Source organism: Gymnoscopelus microlampas (genome assembly GCF_963454915.1).
Source record: "Gymnoscopelus microlampas genome assembly, chromosome: 3".
Classification (NCBI taxonomy): domain Eukaryota; kingdom Metazoa; phylum Chordata; class Actinopteri; order Myctophiformes; family Myctophidae; genus Gymnoscopelus; species Gymnoscopelus microlampas.
The window spans coordinates 50684747-50711108 of NC_139940.1; the positions used below are offsets into that span (position 1 = coordinate 50684747).

The window sequence follows — 26362 nt, forward strand, 5'->3', positions numbered from 1 at the left end:
AAGACACATGTTTAATTATGAGGTATTTAAGACGGCACATTTTGTTTCTAATGCCTGGAGTAGAAGACAATCTCATCTCTTCAAATAGGTTCTTGTCCGGTCCTCTGTTAAGATGTGAGGTAACAGGCCCAATGTTGTATTTTAAGTTGTATTTATGTAATCTGCCATGGGCAGGAAGCTTGAGTGTTTTAGTTTGTTATTTGTTTGTTTATTGTTTTTGAATTATAATGTCGGTTCATCGTTTGTCAAATGAAATGCTAGTGTCCTGTAAGTCCATATGGGCTGGGCTTCCTTTGGAAGCATGACACTTTAATAAAGAAAAATCAATCAGACACACATGTTGGGTTTAAGCAAAACCCTTCTGTCGTCGCCCGAGAACCTCATGCATTCCGAACTCACTGAGAGCGCATGCATGTCGCTGACCCGTTTAGCTGTAGACAAAGCAACCAAAAGGACTTTGAGACAAACGATCTTCAGATCCACAGACTCAAAAGGCTCGAACGGTGGATGGCAGAGTGCATCCAGCACCGCCGCCAGGTCCCAGGCCGGGAAAAGAGGCCTAGTAACCGGTCTGGCCCGCCTGGCACGTTCATAAAACGATGCACCAGAGGATGTCAGCCAACCGTCATGCCATCGAAACCCTCGTGACAAGCGGAAATGGCCGCCTGGTACACCTTAACCGTCGAGAAAGCCAGACCCTGACTCAACCTGTCTTGCAGGAAGATGAGGATGCTGCGCACCGGGGCCTGGAAAGCCACCAATGGTGGTGATTGTTCCAGACACCAAGACACAAACATGTTCCACCTGTCGTCGTACGCAGCCCTCGTGGAAACGGCCCTCGCGCCCTGGATGGTAGCTACCACATCAGGGGGCAGGCCACACAAAGTCAAGGCCCAGGGAAGGGTCCCCCACCTTCACTGAGAAAATACGAGAACACTTCGCGTTCTCTTTGGAGGCCCACGGGTTGAGGGACCACTTCTTGTACCAAAGCCTGCCCCTGGACAGCAAGTCCGCTCCGCTGTTCAGGAGACCCGGTACATGAGAAGCCCGTATTGACGCGAGGCGCGAGTTGCACCAAAGCGTCATCTCACACGCCAGGCTGTCCAACACCTGGGAGCGCAAGCCTCCCTGCCTGTTGATATAGCACATGGTCGTGGTGTTGTCTGTCCTGATCGCGGCATGACAACCGCGGATGAGAGTCTCGAAGTGTTTGAGAGCAAGAAACACCGCCAACAACTCCAGGTAATTGATGTGGGCCGTCTGTAGACTGATGTCCCACACCCCCCTGGCTGAGTGGCTTTCGTGGACGGCACCCCACCCCGTCAGACTGGCGTCCGTGGTGATGACCTTCCGCGATATCACAACGCCTACACTGACCCCTTTGGACAGAAAAGCTGCTTGTGACCACGGTCTGAGTGCTTCCACGCACCGTGGAGGCACCAGAACTTTCCGAGAACCCAGAGTGGACGGGATCCTGAGAGCCTGCATCCACCTCTGAAAAGGTTTCATGTGGAGCCTGCCCAAACGGACCAGGTGTATAGCCGAAGCCATGAGACCCGCCGCTTGCATGCACAGCCTGTAACTGACTTGACGCCCCACGTGGAAAGACCTCACACAGGCCAAAAAGCTGTCTATCCTGTCTTGGGACAGACGCGCCATGAGCGTGGTCGAGTCCAGTGATCCCTATGAAGGTGGTCCGCTGGGACGGGACCAACACGCTCTTCTGGGCGTTGATGGTGAAGCCTAGCGACGTCAGGTGAGAGATGGCCACACTCGTGTGTTGCATCACCTCCTCCCTCGAGCCCGCTGCCAAAAGCCAGTCTCAGTGGAGCTATAGCCGCATTGGTGCATTTCACGAACACCCTGGGGCTTAGGGACATTCCAAAGGGGAGGACAGTGTACTCGTACACCCTCCCCTCGAAACCGAAGCGTAGGAACTTCCGGTGCGGAGGGTAAATCGGGATGTGGAAGTAAGCATCCTTGAGACCAATGCTGGTCCACCGTCTGCAACAGCCCTGCGGTCGTCAACATTCGAAAGTTGTAAACCGTCAGATACTTGTTGAGACTTGTTAAATTGCGTGTGCGTGTGCGTGCGTGTGTGTGTGACTTGACAGGCAGCGAGGCGAGGCGAGCCGGTGAAACTCTTTCTTATTGGCTTTCCATGCTTTGTTTGGTCGTATTCTGGTTCTTCATGTTGTAAAATCTATTTCGAGAATATTTAAGGGCGTGTTATTTTGCTTGTTTTGATGTACGCTAGGATTGGCTGTATAGGATTCGTTGATAAATGTGACTTATAAGCCTTTGTTTACGCTGCATTGATAAATGAGGGCCACTGTGTCTATGAGTCAGATTACATTTTCATAATTTCATAATTGATTTAACCATAGGCCTATAATAGCCACAGAAAGGCCAAATAACAACATATTAATAATAAATGCATTTATTAATCAGGCTGTTGTTCCTTTCTGCAAACAACTGGTACCACTGGTGTTTTTAATAGGGGGGGGGGGTGATTTAGCTTCCCCCGTGGGGTACCAATCAGGTTCCAGACTAATATCTATTCAGTGATATTAGTCTGGCCATGCCAGGCTACTTCCTCACAGATGGTGCTTTTTTATCCCCCCCCCCCCCCCACCCCCCCCCCTACTGACAGAGGCTAAAATCGCCTATGACTAGTAGCATGCTTGAGCCCTGGCAGGTGCCCCAGAGTGAGGCGATGAGCAGAGAGATGTGCATACCGAATAGGCACAGAATAATAAATAATATGGTTTTAATGTGAATCTAGGATTTAGTTGACATGGTCTTAAACATTTTTCAGGTAAGAAATGAACTTCCAGTGTAATTGTCTCTTGTGATTGCAAAAATGTACAGTGCCATGTCTTCTCTGGTGACCAGGCTGGCCCACAAGAGTCACGTAAAATGATTGTAAGAGCTACAGTACTTTGGTAAATAATTTGTGAATTCTTCCTTTTCAGCAATTCATGTATTTCAAAATAGCTATGGGTGCTTTGAGTCTGGTGATACGCTACTCTCTTTGACATTGGATGATGATGAAATCTTCTACGCAGACTATAAGAAAGGAAAGGTAGAGTGGGCCGCTAGGCTCCCATTAGATGCACGCACACCCTATGCCTACGCTCGTGTGCTCATACACCAGGCTCAATGCCTAGACATGAAGCACTTCTGGGAACATGACAAATCTGTGAAACAAGTCAAAGGTAAGTCAAGTTTTATGAACCAACAGGTTACTGTTAGGGTCAATTGATAGCACACTTTATATGTACTGCATCATTACAGACATAATCTAACTATTTTATGATGAATTAAATAGTCAATAATCTGCCAAACAAAATATCTTGTTAACCATCAGATGCTCCTGAAACTGTGATCTACTCCAAAGATGAAGCGGTGATGGGGGAGGAGAATACTCTCATCTGCTTTGTCAACAACTTGTTCCCTCCTTCCATCAAAGTGAAGTGGGCCAAGAATGATGAGGAAGTCACTGTAGAAGATCGTGTTCTCTCATATTTACCTAATCCTGATGGGACCTATCACCACATCTCCACCCTGACCTTCACCCCCCAGGAGGGAGACGTCTATGCCTGTACTGTGGAGCATGAAGCTCTGCAGGAGCCTCAGACCAGGTTTTGGGGTGAGAACCTTACACGTTCAAAGTTTTATATGTTACAGTAGCCTATGATTGGAAAACCAGTCAGATTGAAAAGAGAGTGCTCGTTTCCCCCCTCTCCCCACTCACCCGTCAACACTCCATATTTGGGCTTAGCTGCATTGGGAAGTCCTTATATGGTTATGGCTGAGTCATGGTGACATGAGTGTGATTTTTTTTTTTACCCATTTTCCCCTCCCAATTTATTCGTAATGCCAATTAGCCCTCCCGACACATTTCGGTGTTTCCACTGCCAGTGCACATTATTGGCTCACCTGACAGTGAGGAGCCCCCACCTACTCCTCCCGTTCAACAGTCCCCACTAACAGGATCCACCCAAACCTATCGCTAGGAGTCGCTAGTGTAGTGACAAAGAACACCCTTGCCACCCGACTTCCCTCCCCAACACGGACAAATTATGTTCTTATTATTGGCGCTCGTCCATGACGGATTCACTACAGTGGGTTCTAGCCTCTAGACTTCATGGTGGTGGGCAGTTTACCTTACCCCTGCACCACCTGAGCATCTGGCCAGTTCAAAGTTTTGATGGCCAGTAACAATTTATATCCCAACAATCAAATAAAATACAATAAAAAGTGTGTTGTTAAAGGTAGGGTTAGTGATTTTCTTTGGTTAAAATAAGTGTTAAATAGCTCTATATTCTGATAGTGCTCATTACTAAAGAGTGTTTGTTCAGTAACACAAGTATCCATGTCTCTCCAGCTCTTTATTAAACATAAAATGACTTTTCAGGGTAGGTCAGGTCAGAACTCAGTAAACACCTAATACAGATTAAACAAGTGAAATTGGAAGTGATGACACAAAGAAATGTGCAGACAAATTTGGAACTAGAACACCATAAAATGAAGCTGATAAATGGGTAGTCTCTCCTGATTGAATGACATTTTGTCACTATACCTGAAAATGCATTTTCTGTTTATCAAAGAGAGCTGGAGAGACAAGGAGACCTATTACTGAACAAACCCTCTATAGCAAGGATTACTCAGAATATAGTGCTTTAATCTTTTAACAAAAGTTTTGTTTTAACCAAAGAATATCACTTACCCTACCTTTAAGAGATAGATAATGTCGTGTTTAATATATTATCCAGTTACTTCATCTTTTGTAAAATATGTAGTATGAATGCAGTTCCATTCATACTACACATTTTCCATGGTGTATCATTGATGTGTTGTTCACAGATCCTGACATCACTGAGAGCAGCTCTGCTCCAGCTGTCTTCTGTGGAGTTGGTCTGACTCTGGGTCTGCTGGGCATCACTACTGGAACATTCCTCCTTGTTAAAGCTAAACATTTGGCCTGAAATTAATACTACTTCATTATGCTCATGACATTGTCCTGTTTAGATTGATGAATAAGTAACTACTGTACCGTCAGTTATATTTTTAATATAGTAAACAGATGCACTCACACAGCTTAGTGAATATTTCACTATTAATTGACACATTTTCTGCTTCCATTTCAGTCGTGCTACACTGACTTTGTGCTTCAGTTCACACTAGAGGGGTGAGGGTGCAAAACAGTTAAAGTAGCCTTTATTTAATTGATGGTTTTATCATCTTTATGTTTTTATATTAAATATGTATTTTAATTTAACCCATAATTGAATTAATTTAACCTATATTTGTGGCACTATTTGCAAAGATTGTAAACATGGCCTATACAAGTTGAAGAATACTTTTTACGTGATGAAATGTCAGAACAACAAATATTTTATGACAGTTCAGATATTTTATGACAGTTTATTTAATTCTTAATTTGAATCTTTACTAAAGGAAGTTGTCCAACAGTAACCGTACTTTACGCACTTTTCTGTAACTTTGAACTGGAATCTTGTATGCAGTGGTGTTTGATCAGGTTTATTTTATATAACTTTGCATCTACTGTAAAAATAAAACAAATCATTGAAGTTAATGTCAGTTGTCTGGACCTTAAGTAAACTATACACCAACTATAGACCTGAACAAAATATCGGCCGAAGGAAACTGTAACAGAAAAACACCTAAGTAAAACTGAACTTAAATGTTCCCCTGACAACAAGGAAGAATGTTTGATGTTGTGGTGTGACTGAGAATGAGGAAGAACTACATGTAACCCTGGCATCAACAATGAACAAAAACATTCCTGTTGGCATAATTATAATGACTTCTAACTTCCTCCTTTTCAAAGCTTCACTTCAGTGTACGATCGAGAGAGGTTGATGCTACAGAGAATATTAACAAATACAGATGACAATATTTATACTTATATAATACATTGGTCAACACAAAATTTGGGTTCAGTTGAAACATTAAGAATCACACTGGTCAAGACTGAAAGAACACTGACCAAAGTATCCCTGCAAATCAGTGTTTGTTCTGCTTACAGTGCTTGTGAGCATTGTTGTATATGTCTATCCAAACCCAGCAAGACAAGCAGGGTTTCTACAACAGCATTACTTTATCAACCTGTAATGAGAGCATGAACGCCCAAACTAAACGTTCAACTTGATGTTCAGAGATGGAGGAAGACATTTCTTTGGCAAATGTAATTGCTTTTCTTGGCAACCAAACTCTACCCATAGTCCAGGGGCCAAGACATATTTTGGTACCACCTAAGGTGACCGTAAACTTTTTGTATTTTTGTCTTCCTACAGTACATGTCTTTAGTTTATGTTTTGGTATGATAACCCTTCCAATCTTGTAGCTTAATGGCAGTTATCACTACCTACCGGCTAATGTATCTGGTAGGAGACACAAAGTAGAATCTTTGTGTCTCCTACCGGAAATACACCCGGGCATCAAATTATTGCGACAAAAAACAAAATATATCCATGTATTCAAGGCTTCATGGGGTGTGCAATTGATAACTTCTCAGATTGTTGGTGTTTGCAAAAAGACTGCTTTCAATAAGCTTGTAAAAGTTGACCTTCCTTCGGTCTAGGGTGGTCATAGCTGAATGGGTAGAGAGTCCCCCTGGGAAACTTAAAGGAGGAGTTAACCCAAAAAAATATTTATTTTCTATCAATTAAACACCCCATGAAGCCTTGAATACATGGATATATTTAGTTTTTTGTCGCAATAATTTGTATTTCCGGTAGGAGACACAAAGATTCTACTTTGTGTCTCCTACCGGATACATTAGCCTGTAGGTAGTGATAACTGCCATTAAGCTACAAGACAAAATATAAACTAGAGACATGTAGGAAGACAAAAATACAAAAACTTTACGGTCACCTTAGGTGGTACCAATTTGTGAAAATATCAGTGTTGGCCCCTGGACTACCAGTGTTCTATTATGTTTCGGTTTTCTTCAACACTGGGTGTGTCCAGTTTCCATATCTTTTACCAGCAGTTATATAACACCAGTTATAATTTTGTTTTCCCTTTATGGAGGTACGGGACAACAGCTATAGCACAACAGTGTGTACTAAATTAGTTCAGAAACTATATACATTTCTCCAAAATACACCATACACACAATCCAAATTACTTTGAATATAAAGACTAGAAAAGTCATAGTAATCTGATTGTTGGCAAGAACATATATTTCGTCGGTGTCCAGCCGGGACCAGCTAACTCCATTTTCAGATTTTTATTCATAAATCAATGCTAATGAACCCCCTTTACATCTGTGTAAAGTTTTTTTTTATAATAACCTATGAAAAGTATTAAAAAGCGCCTCTGACGAAAACTCCCAACTCCATTGGATCCTCAAACTGTCCGTCAAAAACAAACAACTGCCCCCTCCTCTCATGCTCTCCACTGCTGCATACTATAGACAGGTTTCCTGTTAGTAAACATGAGAGGATATGACCGCGCAGAGGAGGGGGAAGCCTATAGAGGGCGCCATTACCCGCAGCAGCTCTGGTCAAATGTCCATTCATAAAAGAAATGATCTTCACCGGGTTTCATGAAAGTAGATTAAATTATGCAGTTTGTAATACCTTGTTTACTCAATAAAAATGATTTGTTGGAAGTTGGATCTGTTTGTATATAATAGCAGCATTATGCCTATTATGCCTATAATAGCAGAATTATGGCTATCTAACTCCCGAACATAACAACAGAGTGAACGGCGCAACAATTCGTTTCCCCCGAGCATGCGCAGATTGCGCATTCTGCTCTGTGATGACGTCGCGCGGAAATCCGTCTATATACACAGGGTTTTTGCCAATTGTCAAATATAAATACTACAGATTTAAAAAAACGTAATTCAGACTTTTTTTTGGACCAATTGTCAGATATAAATTTGGACAGTTTGCGCTGCGTAATTTCAGCGTTAAACCAATATGCAGGATGTGACTGAATATCACTCATGTCAGACTGCATTCATGCTTTACCCTCCACCTTTAGCAGAGACTTTAAGTGAACAGTCATTTGCTCTCGGCTTTGGTCACCGTTTTGCGGGGTGTTTTCACCAACCCAGTGACTGGAAGGTTTAGGCAACACACAACACACAACAGTGTAACTATAAAATGTTGATGGATAGGTAAATGCAACTGTGGTTGTTATTGTTAGTGCAGTAGGCTACAGATTTGATAGGCTACAGATTCTATTATTCATGAATGTATTTTTTTTTATTGATATGCCATTTATTTATTGTTGGTGTGCCATTATTGCTTTTGTTAAATACATTTAGTATTGAGTATTGAGGCAGAATTGTTTGTTGTACTCAACTGTAGAAGAACAACAGTGGTAACAGTTAGATCCATGGATGTTTCCAATGCATGTTAAAATAAAAGTTGTTTAAGTACAGTATTCAGCTTGATCTATACTTAGTATATGAGGATGGCGCACACCATAAATAGCTGATCTCCAAGCTCACAATGCGTTGTGATGTGTTGTGAGCTTTGAGATTCATTGTCAGCTGTTCTTATCAATGATGGACAAAACCTCTTAACTCCACTCAATGATGGACAAAACCTCCTAACTCCACTTGAGCTGGATTTGGGTAAAGTGGTGATAATATAATGACACATGCAAGTATTTGATAATACATAAAGTCACAATACCAAGTTTGATGAGGCAGTATTGCTTTGTTTTAAATTTATAAGGTTTTCTTCATTTTCTGAAAAATTTATATTTTGTTTTTCATTTCCTGAACAATTACCATTTTGGAGTTAGCTGGTTCCGGCCGGACAGCAGAGATTTGTATTATTTGACCTTTGCATCTCCTGCATACTTGTAGAAAATGTATTTTCTCAGGTTCCAGGTTTTAAGTCAATGTTATGCTTTTCAGCCACATGTACAGTACTGTAACTATCTAATCATTTAACTATTTAGGCCTAATCTTTTAATCTAGCAATCTAGCATGTATGTCTTTGTTATTTTCTTATTGTCTCCGCCAGGCCGACAGGCATGGCGAGAGAGTATGTTTTCCACCCCGTCCGTCCGTCTGTCCGTGTGTCCGTGTGTCCGTCCGTCCGACTGTGACCAGCTAATCTCCGGCACCGTCGGCTTGATCGTAGCGAAACTGTGCACACACACTCCCTGGATGCCAATTCAGAACCTCTGCCCCAAATGTTTCTCATGGGCCTTTTATAGCGCCACCAGGAGGCCGATTTGTGCAAAACATATTTTTTGACTCCTACAGATTTTGTCCAAAAATCACGCAAATCGGTACACAGTATCTCTAGTCATTAAACGAAACAAGTCTTTCAGATTTCTCATATTCCATCCTGATTGGCTTAAAATGTATTCCAAAGTTTGCAGGAGTGCTCCGTTTAGAACAAAATGCCTCAAATCATGAACACAAAATGCAATTTTCGTGAAATTTTGAACGCACATTCCCATTTGGCCGAGGAAGAACTACCATTTTAATTTTTCAAATCAGCCTCATGGTGGCGCTATAACAGGCCGATTTGTGTTTTTACCTATAACTGCATCGATCTGTGTAAAACTTTGTATGCGCACTCCCTAGAGGTCAAGGAAAAACCTTTGACCTGATTTTTCACATCTGCCTTTAATAGCGCCACCAGGAGGCCGACTTATGTAAAACACATTATTTTATACTACTCCTTCCAATTTAATCCACATTTTACGCAAATCGGTACACATGATCTCTATAGTCATTTGATCACGACGGATGTGTTTGATTTTTCATATTCCATACTGATTGGCTAAGATTGACATCTAAAGTTTGCATTATTGGCTTGTTTTGAACAAAATTCCGCAAATCCTGAACGCACCGTCCGATTGCGGTCAAACTTTACACGCACATTCTCACTATGTTGAGGAAAAAATGCCACCCTTTTAACATTGGCCTGTTATAGCGCCACCAGCAGGTCTAATTTAGCGAAACAAATGTTTTTAACAAAATGCCTCAGATCATAGTCTCGCGTAGCCAGACAACTATTCCCCAATATCTGAATGCTATATAGAGAGGAAACTGGCACTTCCGTTCACGAAAATATATTTTAAAATATCTTTACATTTTACTTTTTAATTTCCATTTTTGCTAAGCAGCAAGCTAAATACACTTAGACGATTTGTATTTATATTAAGATAAATTTGTGCGACTGTAAAGACGAAACGGAAGTGGGGAGGAGGCTTCACATTTATGTTCTAATCATGATCAGAGCTTCCGAGTCCCAGACCGTATGACCGGAAACATTTGAAAATTGTAGGAGGCAACAGTCTGGCCATGCGAGACTAAGGGCAGGTACACATTGCAAGACATTAGGTCCGATATTGCTGTACCCGACATTTTTTGGCGCTCGCCGAGAAAACCTCCCGACCTGACGCAGATCGGCCTTTGATCGGCGAGAAAATGCTCTGTGTGTGTGAAAGGCTCTGCAACCCGATGTGGCCGCGATTCTCCGCTCTGCGACGGCTTTTCAGATATCTAAATTGTTAGATATTCATCTCTGTCTGGGACAGGACAACAGACAATATCATACAGTGTGAAAGGAGCCGAGACCATTCTGCGAGCAAATCCACGCTGCAGCCAATGAGAGCACATTACAGCAACCGTGGCTAGGGGAGCGTCGCTGGATCTGACCACAACAAACAGTCCCTACCACAATATTACCTTCCAGTCCTGTATTAAGTTAACATTATAAAACTAAATGAGAGAGTGAGCGAGCCTGGTGGGCTGTTTATTTTAGAGGAATTGTACAGAGAGACAGAGCGAGAGCTCTCTCTGTGTGTGTGTGTGTGTGTGTGTGTGTATGTATCTGTGAGTGCAGCATGCCTGTGACACACGCTGTGTCTGAACAGCGTTGCCAGATGTTGCGAGAGAAATAAGCAACCAGGGCTATGAAAACAAGCCCAAGAAAAGGCCACTTGAGCACTTTAAACCTATTTACAAATACATTGGATATTTGAAAATAGCCAATCTACAAGCTCACGTTGTAGATAGGCTATTTTTAAAGAAGACATTTGGGGGGGGGGGGGGGGTTGTGGAGTATTTTCCAAATCCACACAGATCTTGTATGGGGGTCTATGGCACAACATATTTTCAGAAGGGGGAGGTCTGCGCCTCTGCGGACAAATATTAATTTGGGGGTCCTTGCCATGAAAATGTTTGAGAACAACTGGTTCAAACAACATTAGGAAACAAGGCCAAAAAAGCAACTACACTTTCAAGCAACTTTACAGAAAAACAATCCCAAAGTCGCTTATAATAAGCGGACATGGCAACTCTGTCACAGCGGAATTAGCGCACTTGCCGTGCAAGAGAGAGAGAGAGAGAGAGGTGGGAGAGGCATATCACGGGATACCTAGATTAAAATGAATTGGAATAAACAAAAATGTATGTATTGGGTCTGACTCTGGAGATAGCATCCTAGTGAACTATCCTACAGTGTGTCAGCCCTTGTCGGGGATCAATCGTGTTGTGAAGACCACAACGATATTATGACAGCCGATTTCAAGAAATAAACTCCTGCAGTGTGTTATGCTTAACGATCAGATGACCCCCCGACCACTTTAAGGTCTTGCAATGTGTACCTGCCCTAAGAATCACTGGTCAAGACTGAAAGAACACTGACCAAAGTATCCCTGCAAATCAGTGTTTGTTCTGCTTACAATGCTGGTGTGCATTGTTGTATGTCTATCCAACCCAGCAAGACAAGCAGTGTTTCTACAACAGCATTACTTTGTCAACCAATGAGAGCATGAACGCCCAAACTAGACGTTCAACCTGATGTTCAGAGATGGAGGAAGACATTTCTTTGGCAAATGTAGTTGCTTTTCTTGGCAACCAAACTCTACCAGTGTTCTATTATGTTTCTGTTTTCTTCCTCATGCCTTCAGTAATCATTCCTTCTCAAAGAACACTGGGTGGGTCCAGTTTCCTTCTCTTTTACCAGCAGTTATATAACACCAGTTATAATTTAGTTTTCCCTTTATGGGGGTACGGGACAACAGCTATAACACAACAGTGTGTACTAAATTAGTTCAGAAACTATATACATTTCTCCAAAATACACCATACACACAATCCAAATGACTTTGAATATAAAGACTTGGAAAGTCATAGTAATCTGATTGTTGGCAAGAACATATATTTGATATTATTTGACCTTTGCATCACGTGCATACCTGTATAAAATGTATATTCTCAGGTTCCAGGTTTTAGGTCAATGTTATATGCTTTTCAACGACATGTAACTATCTAATCATTTAACTATTTAGGCCTAATCTTTTAATCTATCATTTGTGTCTTTATTGTTTTAGTTTTTTTCTTATTCAAGTTGGTTCCTTCTTTTCCTTTCCTTATTTCTAAGTACCCAAAGTGACTTTGGGTACTTAGAAAAGCGCTATATAAATCTGAGCAATTATTATTATTATTATTATTATTATTATTATTACCCTTATTATTATTATTATTATTATTATTATTATTACCCTTATCATTATTATTATTATTGTTGTTTTTGTTGTAGTTGTGGTGGTGGTTGTTGTTGTTGTTGTTGTTGTTGTTGTTGTTGTTGTTGTTGTTGTTGTTGTTTTCTTAACTACTTTCAAAATGTGTTATTGTTTGTGGTTTAAAGACAAGCTGTCAACAAGTAAAAACAAAACAAAAACGAACCTAGGTATTTAAAAGTTGATACAGTCTGAAACGTATGATATAGAGAAGCAAGACCATGTAGCTTACTTGTGTTTTGGACTTTATAAAAATGTCCAGATTTAATACAAGGGTTTCTATTTATTTAGAAGCATTTGGAAAGTTTTCCAGAACCTTTGTAAAAATGTGGAAACTGTAATGATCAACAAATATATATTATCATTAGGCCTATTATGCATTATTATTTGTATTATCATTTTAACTTTTATTTTATTTTATTTTTTTACTGTGGTTTACACCCCAACACAGTAGGTGGCGGCAATGCACCGCTAGTTGCCACCCAAGCAGAAGAGGACAACAGGAAGTCGTGACTAAAATAGGCACAGAGGTTCACTATGAGACAGGTAAGACAATCCCCAAATGGAAATTAGATAAGGCTAACTGGGATGCCTTCAGGGTAGTCTCGCGTGGCCAGACTGTTGCCTCCCACAATTTACAAATGTTTCCGGCATACAGTCTGGGACTCGGAAGCTCTGATTATGCTTAAGTGGAAAGCGGAAGCCCCTCCCCTACCCACTTCCGTTTTAGCATTGTGCAGTGGCGCAAAGGAGTCCGACTGGAATCAAAACAAAAGTGTTAAATAATATAAATATGATGTATGAATATATATACAAATAAATATATATATGTATCATATAGATGAATATATGAATATAATGATAAACAATCCTCGCAAAATAACATGAATCCACCTATGACTCTATGCTTCCGCCTCGGTTCTGTTTCCACTGGGACTACAGGTCCGCGGGCACCGCGTCGTGATTGGTCGAATGTTTTGGGTGCAGTACGTTAGTCCGACAGCGCATTCCTCCGACAGCGCAGCGCTCCGACGTTTCCAATACTAAACCCGAACCAAACCCGCACCCTAACCCTAACTGCACGCGGATGCCACATAGTCGGAGAAAAGGTCTGTCGGATTAACGCATGCCTCCCGAATGTTTTTCCGGTCTGAGTAGCTTCCGTTAAGCAGATTTCGGGAAGTGGTGTTCCAGACTCTATATAGCATTCAGAGATTGTGGAATAGTTGTCTGGTGACGCGAGACTACCTTCATGGAGGTAAGTGCAGTCAGGCTTTGGAAAGTGCAGGAGGGGAATGAGATGGATGTAAATATACTAAATGAGGAAATAGTTAGTGAGAAACAATCCCAAAAAGTACAGGAGCTAGAAGGGTTAAGAATGTGCCTTGGTGGAACAACAGCTGTAGCAAAGCGGTTAAAGACAGAAATAAGGCGTTTAAGAAACTCAAAAAGCTGCATAATATGGATACTCTGATTCAGTATAAGAGGACCCAGGCAGTAGTAAGAAGAACAATAAAAACCCCAAAACGCTCACACTGGAGGCAATACTGCAGCAGTATTGGAAGAGAGGTGCAGCTGTCAGGAGTATGGGGTATGGTCAGAAGAATGGGGGGGGGGGGGGGGGGGGGGGGTCAGAAGGAACTATGAGTTGCCAGTGGTGAGAGGGTCGCTATTAACAACCTAGAGAAAGCGGAACTTTTGGCCCAAACATTTAAGAAAGTTCATAGCTCAGGAAATCTAACAGAAGAGGCTAAGCAGTGTAGAAACAGAGTGTTAATGGGGAACCCCCAAGTATTGGAAAAAAGGGAGATGTCTAAGGATCTATTAGACCTACCATTCAGCATGTTTGAGCTGAGAAGAGCTATTGGCAACGCTCGGCAGACCACTCCGGGAAAAGATGGAGTATGTTATAAGGTGCTGGAAAACATGTCAAATCAAGCGCTGGGAGTGGTATTAAGATTGTATAACAGAATATGCAGGGCCGTGTTAATGTCAGAATGCGGACTAGGCAACGGACAGTTTTCGGGCCCCCCCCCCCCCAGCGCACGCGCGCGTGCATGTGCGCGAAATTTTGCGGTTATTTCGCGGATTGTGGCCGTTTTTGGGCGTTTCTTTGTTACTTTATTTCGGTTTTAGGGTTAGGGTTAGGGTTAGGTTAGGCTTATGTTATTTAATAAAAAAATAAAAATAAAAAAAACTTTTTAATTTTTTTTTTTTTTTTTGGGGGGCATTTTTCGCCCCCCCCCCCCCCCGACAAGACATAGGCATGTGCCTACATTGCCTGTGCATAAACACGGCCCTGAGAATATGAGATAGTGGGCAGCTTCCTTCAGTGTGGAAACAAGCGATAATAGTGCCAATATTAAAGCCGGGGAAAGACCCATCAGACCCATCCAGCTACAGACCCTTTGCTCTAACCTCACACCTACTGTAGGTAAAATAATGGAAAGAATGGTTACAGAGAGACTGACATATTTCCTAGAAAGCAAAGCGCTGCTGTCCCCATATCAGAGTGGATTTCGTAGGGGTAGGAATACAATGGACTCTGTATTGTGTTTAGAGTCAGACATCAGGAAAGCACAGGCTTGCAAGGAAGTAGTGGTAGCTGTGTTTTTTGATGTAGAGAAAGCATATGATATGCTCTGGAAAGAAGGGTTGTTAATAAAATTGAAGAATTTAGGAATTGGAGGTAGAGTGTATAACTGGGTAATGAGTTTTCTTCTTGATAGGAAAATACAAGTACGAGTAGGCACGGAATACTCTGAAGTATATACAGTGGAAAATGGAACTCCGCAAGGGAGTGTATGCAGTCCGATGCTCTTCAACATAATGATTAATGATATATTTTCCCAGGTTGAACAGAGTGTGGGGAAATCGCTGTACGCGGATGACGGGGCTTTGTGGATAAGGGGTCGGAATGTAGATTATGTAAAGAAGAAAATAAAAGCTGTAATAGGTGAAGTTGAAAGATGGGCAAATAAATGGGGATTCAAATTATCTGTTGCAAAAACACAAGTAATATGCTTCTCAAAGAGACGTAAGCTAGCACCAATATCCCTAAAACTGTATGGGCAGCCGCTGGAGCAGGTTAAAGTGATACGATTTCTGGGGATGTGGTTCGAAGAAAGATTAACATGGAAGGCTCATTTGGAGAAGGTCAAGGGAAAGTGTAAAAAAGTCATGAATATTATCTGGTGTTTGTCAGGACAGGATTGGGGAGCAAGCAGAGCAGCGCTGCAAGGTATTTATTGGGCACTCATGAGATCTGTACTGGATTATGGGTGTATAGCCTTTATGGCAGCAGCAGAGTCAAACCTCAAGATGCTCGATGTAGTACAGGCACAAGCCCTGCGAATCTGTAGTGGAGCATTTAAAACCTCACCAGTTTCAGCCATGCAGGTGGAAATGGGAGAAATGCCATTACGGATGAGGAGAGTGAAGTTAATGCTGGCATATTGGGTTAACCTCCAGGGGCAGAGTAACATACATCCTACAAAGAGTGTGTTAGTGGATTGCTGGGAGCATGAATCGAACTGCATGAGTTTTGGGTGGATTGGTAATGCAAAGGCAGGAAGTATAGGGCTAAATGAACTGGAGTACAGTCCCACAGTGACAATCCCTCCCATACCTCCCTGGCTATTTACATGGCCGTGTGTTGACCTTGGGGTACAGCAGGCGATAAAGAGCAAGCCAAAGTTTACTCCAGTGTACACAGTCCAGACATATTGTGAGCAGCAGTATCCAGACTCAGTGTTCTTATATACAGATGGCTCCAAAGACCCTGTATCAGGATGTGCAGGGTCAGCTGTGCACATCCCAGTAAGCAAGGTAAATATCAGGAGAAGACTAACAGACCATGTGTCTGTATATACAACAGAGTTGGTGGCGATAATCATAGCCTTACAATGGATAGAAGAAAAAGCAACAACACAGTCATAGCGTCGGATAGCTTCTCAGCATTAGAGAGCGTAAGATCAGGGAGATCTGCATGCCGAATGGACCTTATAAATGAAATATATATGATTTTGTTTAGAGCAGAAAAGAAAGGAATAACAACACAATTCCTGTGGGTCCCAGCTCATGCTGGTGTGGAGGGAAATGAGCATGCAGACAGCCTGGCCAAACAAACACTAATATTTAGACAGATAGACATGAAGGTACCATTAAGTAAGAGTGAAGTTAAACCAATGATCAGGGCTTATACACAGTCAGTGTGGCAGGAATACTGGGATGAGGGGGAGGTTGGAAGACACATACAACATCCAAAAGCAGGTCGGTACTGAGAGGGCGGTGGGCTGGAAGAGGAAGGAGGAGAGTATCATCACACGGTTGAGAATAGGGCATACAGGGCTGAATGATTCACTACATAGAATAGGGAAACACCCGACAGGGAAATGTACAGAGTGTGATGAACAAGAAACAGTAGAACATGTACTTCTCCAATGTGGGAGGAATCAATTATATCAGGAGTTGGAAAAGGGGAAACATCATGATTTAACACTGTCAGGTCTCTTAGGGAAAGCAGCAGGGAAAGTATACGATAACATCATTAGATACACAAGAGAAACCCAGTTAGTCAATAGAATATAGTTTTATTTTTATTTATTGGTTTACTGTACATGTCCAGTTCACAATCCAGTCCAGCTGGTGGCGGTAATGCTCCTTAAATGGTTGCCAACTGCCAAAAAACACGAAAGAATAAGAAGAAGAACAACAGGAAGTCATGAGGGTGTGTAGCGGCTTAGAGCTCCGTTCCGTTCCGTGTATGTCACATGCTGGCATCGGCAGCCGTCTCCGGTCCAGCGTCCACTATTGTCTGAAAATGGCAGAAAAGGGCACTTTTCCGACCTCTGACCTCACTGGACGGCCCGCCACACTTTTTTTTACACCTCTCCCTCTTAGCGGAGAGTGTGGCGTTGTAGAGGGGGTCTCCCTGAACGTGTGTGTATGTCACAAGTGCTGGCATCGCCAGCCGTCTCCGGTCCAGTGTCCAATTTGTATAGGCTATTCAGTCCTTTGAACAGCATTTATCCATTTAGATAATGTTTTAATGTTTTAAAAAACGTTTTTGTTACACAGAAACATAATATGTGTTATATAGCTTCGTTTAACCCTCTAAGACCCAGCGATGCTTTTTGGCAACAATTATATTTTATACAAAAAATAAAATCCTCAATGGGTCCTATTGTTTAGTCTTACAATGCCATTGGCCAGGATATTTGCATATAAATACCCCCCACAGAGCCAGGAATCATCACAACTTGAAAACAATCCGGGTCTTAGAGGGTTAAATGCTTAATGTATAGTTTTAATGTGCAAATGGACCGTTTTTCAATGATTTTCAATGGTTTCTTTTTACTCTAGAGGGTGCTCTTATTCTGAAGAGATCGTCAACCGGAAGTCTTATTTCTGCTCCGATATTTCTGCTCACGGAACACAGCTGCGGCTAAGCTAAGACAATAGCGTTTGTGAGCCTCAAGCGACAATCATTTAAACAATTTAATGTCAAACTAAATGTCAGAAGAAACGAACACATCTGTTGTTGGTCTCAGGAGGGACTTTTGAGCAGAAGTTTTTGCTGTTATTTGTGACGTTTTAAAGGAAACTTTACAACGTCCTAAAGTTTTCCACCAGTGAAGAACAGAGTTGGTAGAAAAACGGAAAAAAAGGCAAGTTTATTGTTACATTTCAACACCAAGATATTTCAATACGCTTTACATACAACATTAAAGGTAAGGTAAGTGATATTTGTTTGTTAAAACAAGCATTAAATACTTAGCTCTATATTCTGATAGTACTCATTGCTATAGAGCAGGTGTGGGTAGACCTGAAACATGACTGTCATACCATGACAGTCATGGACCCAGTTGTTCCTGTTTTTTGTTTTTTTTACATTTACAACTCTCACATGTACATAAACGTTCAGATTTCAAATATAAAGTGCTTACCCCCGAGCCACGGATGTTACAAGTTGAGCCGGACTGCGATAAGTACCCGTATCTCCCGTATTGTTCAATAAAAAGCATTTTAATCCGATAGGCGGCGATTTTCTATATATTTTTGTCTAATGTATCAGAGTGCAATACACCTCCCTACCAGTAGTGTCGCACAGTTGAAAGCATCTGAGAACATTCAGAAAAAATGGCCGGCGATCGGATTAAAAAGCTTTTTATTGAACAATACGGAATATACAGGTACTTAAACCTTTGCCGGCTCAACTTGTTACATCCGTGGCATGGGGGTGAGCACTTTATATTTGAAATCTTAATGTTTATGTAGATATAGCAGTTGTGAATGTGAAAAATTCTTAAACCAAGAACAAGTGGGCCCATGACGCTTGTGACAGACGAGCGTGTTGTGAACCATGGGTAAAGGGAGCTGTGTTCCGTCAGCAACGATAAGGTGGCAACGATAAGACTTCCGGTGGACGATCTCTTCAGAATAAGAGTACCCTCTAGATCAAAAAGGAGCCATTGAAGAACGGTTAATTTGCACATTAAAACTATAAATTAAGCATTTAAACGACATATTATGTTTCTATACAACACATATTATGTTTCTGTGTAACAAAAAAGGATTTAAAACATTAATCATTTATATAAATGGATAAATGCTGTTCAAAGGAATGCATAGCCTATACAAATTGGACACTGGACAGGAGACGGCTCCGCGAGGCAACACTTTGAACATATGCACGCGTTCAGGGAGACCTCCTCTACAACACCACACTCTCCGCTAAGCCAGGCGGGGCTCAAACAAAAAGTGGCGGGCCGTCCAGTGAGGTCAGAGGTCAGAAAAGTGCCGCTTTCAGACAATAGTGGGCGCTGCACAGGAGACGGCTCCGCGAGGCAACACTTTGAACATACGCACGAGTTCAGGGAGACCTCCTCTACAATACCACACTCTCCGCTAAGCCAGGCGGGGCTCAAACAAAAAGTGGCGGCCCGTCCAGTGAGGTCAGAGGTCAGAAAAGTGCCAAAAAGTGCCGCTTTCAGACAATAGTGGGCGCCGCACAGGAGACGGCTCCGCGAGGCAACACTTTGAACATACGCACGCGTTCAGGGAGACCTCCTCTACAATACCACACTCTCCGCTAAGCCAGGCAGGGCTCAAACAAAAAGTGGCGGCCCGTCCAGTGAGGTCAGAGGTCAGAAAAGTGCCAAAAAGTGCCGCTTTCAGACAATAGTGGGCGCCGCACAGGAGACGGCTCCGCGAGGCAACACTTTGAACATACGCACGCGTTCAGGGAGACCTCCTCTACAATACCACACTCTCCGCTAAGCCAGGCGGGGCTCAAACAAAAAGTGGCGGCCCGTCCAGTGAGGTCAGAGGTCAGAAAAGTGCCAAAAAGTGCCACTTTCAGACAATAGTGGACGCCGCACAGGAGACGGCTCCGCGAGGCAACACTTTGAACATACGCACACGTTCAGGGAGACCTCCTCTACGACACCACACTCTCCGCTAAGCCGGACGGGGCTCAAACAAAATGTGGCGGGCCGTCCAGTGAGGTCAGAGGTCAGAAAAGTGCCAAAAAGTGCCGCTTTCAGACAATAGTGGGCGCTGCACACGAGACGGCTCTGCGAGGCAACACTTTGAACATACGCACGCGTTCAGGGAGACCTCCTCTACGACACCACACTCTCCGCTAAGCCGGACGGGGCTCAAACAAAACGTGGCGGGCCGTCCAGTGAGGTCAGAGGTCAGAAAAATGCCGCTTTCAGATAATAGTGGGCTCTTCACAGGAGACGGCTCCGCGAGGCAACACTTTGAACATACGCACGCATTCAAGGAGACCTCCTCTACAATACCACACTCTCCGCTAAGCCAGGCGGGGCTCAAACAAAAAGTGGCGGCCCGTCCAGTGAGGTCAGAGGTCAGAAAGGTTAGTATTGGTAATGGTATGGCTTCACACATATTGTGATTTGGTCTTTCATTGCAAATTCACATTCAAATTCATTACAATTCACATAGAAATAAATGTACCCTTGTGGTTTTGCCACTTCCAATGCATTTGCTGGTTGGAGGGTGTTTATAATTGTATCATCTGCTTTAATTACAACATTGTCATAAAGCAAATGTGCCCAGAAGTGTCCGGCTTTGGCCACAGAGCCTGCACGACAAATGATTGAGCCCAACTTATCCTTAATTTTACTGCTGTCACAAATGGGAATTTTGAATATATATGATGGGACTACAGGCGTGTGGAGCACTCTCCCACCATTATCAACACGGGACACAGAAAGAGTAATGACATCAGGAGCATCAACCCAACATATTTGTCTCTTCATTGCTGAACCACATGCTGTACATCTCTGTTGACCTTCACATTCCATGAGTGTGTTTGAAAAGAGAATTGAGGGACTCACATTTCTGTGTCAGCGGTAATGCAAAAACAGTAGGCGTGCAGGAAATGCTTACAACTTTCGATGCACATTTTTTACAGTCTGTATGTTCTGCCTGTAGATAAATAAACTGTAGATTTAGTTGACTAAAATCTTATGTTATTTAGTTGACTAAAACTAGACTAAGACAAACATTTCAGATGACTAGAATCTGACTAAAACTAAATTAAATTTGCTGTCAAAATTAACACTGCGTCACAGTGACAACATGCCATGCTGTTAGACCCTGTCTTGTTGGTTGAACCAGGGACCTTCCGGTTTCTGCTTGACATTCTGAGCTCTTGGTCAATATTGTGCCTATAGCAATCATATTTTTAAGAGGAACATTCTGAAACGTAGTATTTTGCCGCAGATACTCCAACCCAGATGTAACCTATACAAAATGTATATTGCATTTTGTTTCAGAAGTGGCATAAGTTCTAAGGTTTAACCCTTTTATAACACTCACAACAATGTAGCTATTCTATGCTGCTACAAACTATTAGGTATTTATAGCCAGAATGCATCAGTGGCCAATTGTAAGTCACAACAGATTGTTGTAATTGTAAATAAGTAATGTAATGAAAATAATGTAATGTAATGCAAGTAAGTAATGTAATGTCTGAAAACGACACTTTTCTAACCTCACTGGACGGCCCGCCACTTTTTATTTCACACCTCTCCGGCTTAGCGGAGAGCATGGTGTTGTAGAGGAGGTCTCCCTGAACGTGTGCATATGTCTAAAGTGTTGCCTCGCAGAGCCGTCTCCTGTGCAGCGCCCACTATTGTCTGAAAGCGGCACTTTTTGGCACTTTTCTGACCTCCGACCTCACTGGACGACCCGCCACTTTTTGTTTGAGCCCCGCCTGGCTTAGCGGAGAGTGTGGTGTTGTAGAGGAGGTCTCCCTGAACGTGTGCGTATGTTCAAAGTGTTGCCTCGCGGAGCCGTCTCCTATGCAGCGCCCACTATTGTCTGAAAGTGGCACTTTTCTGACCTCTGACCTCACTGGACGGCCCGCCACTTTTTATTTCACACCCGTCCGGCTTAGCGGAGAGTGTGGTGTTGTAGAGGAGGTCTCCCTGAACGTGTGCGTATGTTCAAAGTGTTGCCTCGCGGAGCCGTCTCCTGTGTAGCGCCCACTATTGTCTGAAAGCGGCACTTTTTGGCACTTTTCTGACCTCTGACCTCGCTGGACGGCCCGCCACTTTTTGTTTGAGCCCCGCCTGGCTTAGCGGAGAGTGTGGTGTTGTAGAGGAGGTCTCCCTGAACGTGTGCGTATGTTCAAAGTGTTGCCTCGCGGAGCCGTCTCCTGTGCAGCGCCCACTATTGTCTGAAAGCGGCACTTTTTGGCACTTTTCTGACCTCTGACCTCGCTGGACGGCCCGCCACTTTTTGTTTGAGCCCCGCCTGGCTTAGCGGAGAGTGTGGTGTTGTAGAGGAGGTCTCCCTGAACGCGTGCGTATGTTCAAAGTGTTGCCTCGCGGAGCCGTCTCCTGCGCAGCGCCCACTATTGTCTGAAAGTGGCACTTTTCTGACCTCTGACCTCACTGGACGGCCCGCCACTTTTTATTTCACACCCGTCCGGCTTAGCGGAGAGTGTGGTGTTGTAGAGGAGGTCTCCCTGAACGTGTGCGTATGTTCAAAGTGTTGCCTCGCGGAGCCGTCTCCTGTGCAGCGCCCACTATTGTCTGAAAGCGGCACTTTTTGGCACTTTTCTGACCTCTGACCTCACTGGACGGCCCGCCACTTTTTGTTTGAGCCCCGCCTGGCTTAGCGGAGAGTGTGGTGTTGTAGAGGAGGTCTCCCTGAGCGTGTGCGTATGTTCAAAGTGTTGCCTCGCGGAGCCGTCTCCTATGCAGCGCCCACTATTGTCTGAAAGTGGCACTTTTCTGACCTCTGACCTCACTGGACGGCCCGCCACTTTTTATTTCACACCCGTCCGGCTTAGCGGAGAGTGTGGTGTTGTAGAGGAGGTCTCCCTGAACGCGTGCGTATGTCCAATGTGCTGCCTCGCTGAGCGGTCTCTTCTCCTGTCCAGTGTCCACTATTGTCTGAAAGTGGCACTTTTCTGACCTCTGGCCGCACTGGGCGGCCCACCATTTCTTTCCTATTTCTATATCTAATAGGTGAGATCAACTTAATAAACCCTATATGTTTTTTATTTATTTATCTTACTTGCACTGCATCTACTAATATTATTTGTAGCATATTTTGTTGTTGCTTTTATCATTGTTCTTTTGCTCCTGCAAATAAACAATATTGTATCATAATAATTTTCAAAAAGAAAATACATATATCTAACACACACAAATGAACACAATATCCAAGTGCAAAACAGGATCAGAAACTGTGCACATTTAATGGGGATCAATAGCCAATTTAAATCTGGAACAACCTCACTTAGAAGTGCTATAGTAGGCCTACATTGGTTCTCAAAGTGGGGTCCGGGGACCCCCAGGGGTCTTTGGGATGGTTCCAGGGGGTCCCCAGCAAAAGTGTTTAACCACTTTATCCATTTATAAGTTCGCTATTTTAAATATAGCAGATCTACAAGATCTTGTAGATCTGCTATTTTTTAACATTTTTGAAAAATCTTGAAATTCTTTTGAACTTTTTCATTTGCAACACAAATCTTCTCTTTTGGGGGTCCCTGGCACAAGCTATTTTCAAATATAATACAAATAATAATACAATACAATAATATAATACAAATATATATCAATTTGGGGGTCCTTGACATGAAAAGGTTTGAGAACCACTGCTCTAGTGTAAGCCATTTAAAAGACATACATCATAAATGTATTTCAATAAATGTGTGTCTTTAAAAAAAAACTGGCAATTAGAAGTGTTCTAGTATGCGCCATTTAAAAGACATAAATCATAAATGTATTTTTAAAATAGATTTGTGTCTTTTAAAAAACATTACAAATTCTCTATCTTATTTTGAAGGCAACCGGAAACCTTATTGTTGCTAGCTCAAAAACCGGATGTCCTATCGTTGCTGACGGAACGGAGCTGGTAAAGGGGTGGGCAACTTTGATGATGGAGAGGGCCACTATATTTCCACACTCACTCCAGGGGGCCACATTGTTGCCTGTTGGGCAGAAACCTTTTATCTCCGTATTTAAACATTTTTTTCGTAAATGAAAGCCGTACTTTGCCATTCTTCTGTGTCACACAAAAATAGCCGATCTACAAGCTCAATACGCTTCACACGTGACGCGTTTTGGGCTTGTAGATCTGCTATTTTTGCTATTTTGGAATTGGAATCCTGATTTTTACCAGGTTGCAACCTGGTCTACATCTACACTAGCTAGTCTAGCCATGGTTCACATGACGCTTGTATACAAGCGTCATGGTGCCATGTCCCCTCGGCTTATAGCGGTGTTTGATTTTTGTTACATTGCCCACTCTCACATGTACATAAACGTTCAGATTTCAGTGCTTACCCCCGAGCCACGGATGTTACAAGGCGATGCGACCCGCGATAAGTAGCCTACCCGTATTTTAATCCGATCGCAGGCCATTTTCTCCAAATTTTCTCCGATACTTTCAACCATGCGACACTAATGGTTGGGAGGTGTATTGCACTCTGATGCATTACCAAAAAAAAAAAAAAAAAAGAGAGAAAATGGCCGGCGATGGGATTAAAATGCTTTTTATTGAACAATACGGGAGATACGGGTACTTAATATGGTCTGCATCGCGAGGTAACATCCGTGGCTCGGGGGTAAGCACTTTATATTTGAAATCTGAACGTTTATGTACATGTGAGAGTTGGCAATGTAAACAAATAGAACACCACGAAAAACCGGGGGGACACGGCACCATGACTGTCATGGTATGACACTCATGTTTCAGGCCAGGGCTATAGCTAGTCGTGACTTCTGCGGCACTTTTTCCTCATTGGCTGGTCCTTAAGCCAATGAGGGCTCAATGTCCTCTCAGAATATGGGATCTAAAGACGACCCACAATACTGTGTTCGACCACTGTATGTAATTCTATGGTAAGTACCGCTGTTGCTCCATGTCCTCCCAGAGTATGGGATCTAAAAACGTTGCCATGTTTAGTGAGAGAACTAAGCAACCATATGGGATCTATAAACGTTGCCATGTTTAGTGAGAGAAGTAAGCAACCTGGTATAATATGACTGTGTCATATGCTTGTTTTTTTTGTCCTATTTTTGAATTGGAATCCTGAAAAGTAACTTTTATTTATTTTGAAATGCATTTAGTTATACTTAAGTTAACTTGTTTTCTTAAATACAAAAACATTGGACATAAAAGAGACTATAGGGGATATGCGCATGCTTAAAGTGAATGGCACATCGAGTGGCAAAGCGAGTGGCAAAGCAACATGCAAAGTGAGTTTAACATTGTTTAATGTTGTTTAATACAATCAGATATGACTTTTCTGTTTGGATGCATGGGCTGCAAGGCCAGAAAGTATTTTTTTTTGACACTCAGTAGGCATTCCTGCATAACCTCCGGGTTTGATGATGATGTCACACGCATATCCTCTATAGACTTTCAATAGTTAGTCATTAAGCTACTAATATATAGACTGAAGTAATTAAAGCGGGTCATGTTTGCATGTTTGGAATTGAAACAGCTGAAATCATAATATATCAATATTCCGATACTAACCAGCGGGCCTCATTAAGTGAAGGTGGGGGCCGCATGTGGCCGCCAGTTGTCCATGTATGCTATAGAGAGTATGCACATGCGTCACTTTTCCAGGCCGAAAGGCATGGCGAGAGAGTATGTTTTGCCCCCTGTCCGTCCGTGTGTCCGTATGTCCGTCCGTCCATCCGTCCTTCTGTCTGTGACCAGCTAATCTCCGCCACCGTTGGCCCGGTCGCTGTGAAACTGCGCACACACTCCCTGGATGCCACAGCAGAACCTCTGCCCCACATTTTTCAGATCAGCCTGTCATAGCGCCACCATGAGGCAGACATGAGACACACATTTTTGGATATTACTCCTACAGATTTTGTCCAAACAACACGCGAATCGGTACACAGTATCTCTATAGTCATGTGATCAACACGGATCTGTCTGATTTTCTATATTCCATCCCGATTGGCTAAGATTGGCTTCCAAAGTTTGCAGGATTGGTTCGTTTTGAACAAAATGCCTCAAATCATGAACGCAGCATGCGATTTGCGTAAAATGTTCCTTGTAGATTCCCACTTGGCCCAGGAAGAAATGCCACTTGAAAACCTTCTCATCAGCCTCATGGTGGCGCTATAACAGGCCGATTCACATTTTTACCTATAACTGCACAGATCTGCGTGAAACTTTGCAAGCACACTCCCTAGAGGCCAAGGAAAAACATTTTTCACATCAGCCTTTTAGAGCGCCGCCAGGAGGCCGACTTTTGTAAAACAAATGTTTTCCTCTTACTCCTTCATATTCTGTCCTAAAAACACGCAAATCGGTA

At 42.8% G+C, this 26362-nt stretch overlaps 1 protein-coding gene across 1 annotated transcript; it reads left to right on the forward strand.

The window, feature by feature from the left end:
* Window positions 1–3375: 3375 nt before the first annotated feature.
* On the forward strand, window positions 3376–5216 carry LOC311042432 (H-2 class II histocompatibility antigen, A-R alpha chain-like). Its single transcript, XM_084053168.1, has 2 exons — window positions 3376–3652; window positions 4870–5216. Exons 1-2 carry the CDS (start codon window positions 3412–3414, stop codon window positions 4989–4991), a joined length of 363 nt encoding a protein of 120 aa, XP_083909294.1. The 5' UTR covers window positions 3376–3411; the 3' UTR covers window positions 4992–5216.
* Window positions 5217–26362: the final 21146 nt, after the last annotated feature.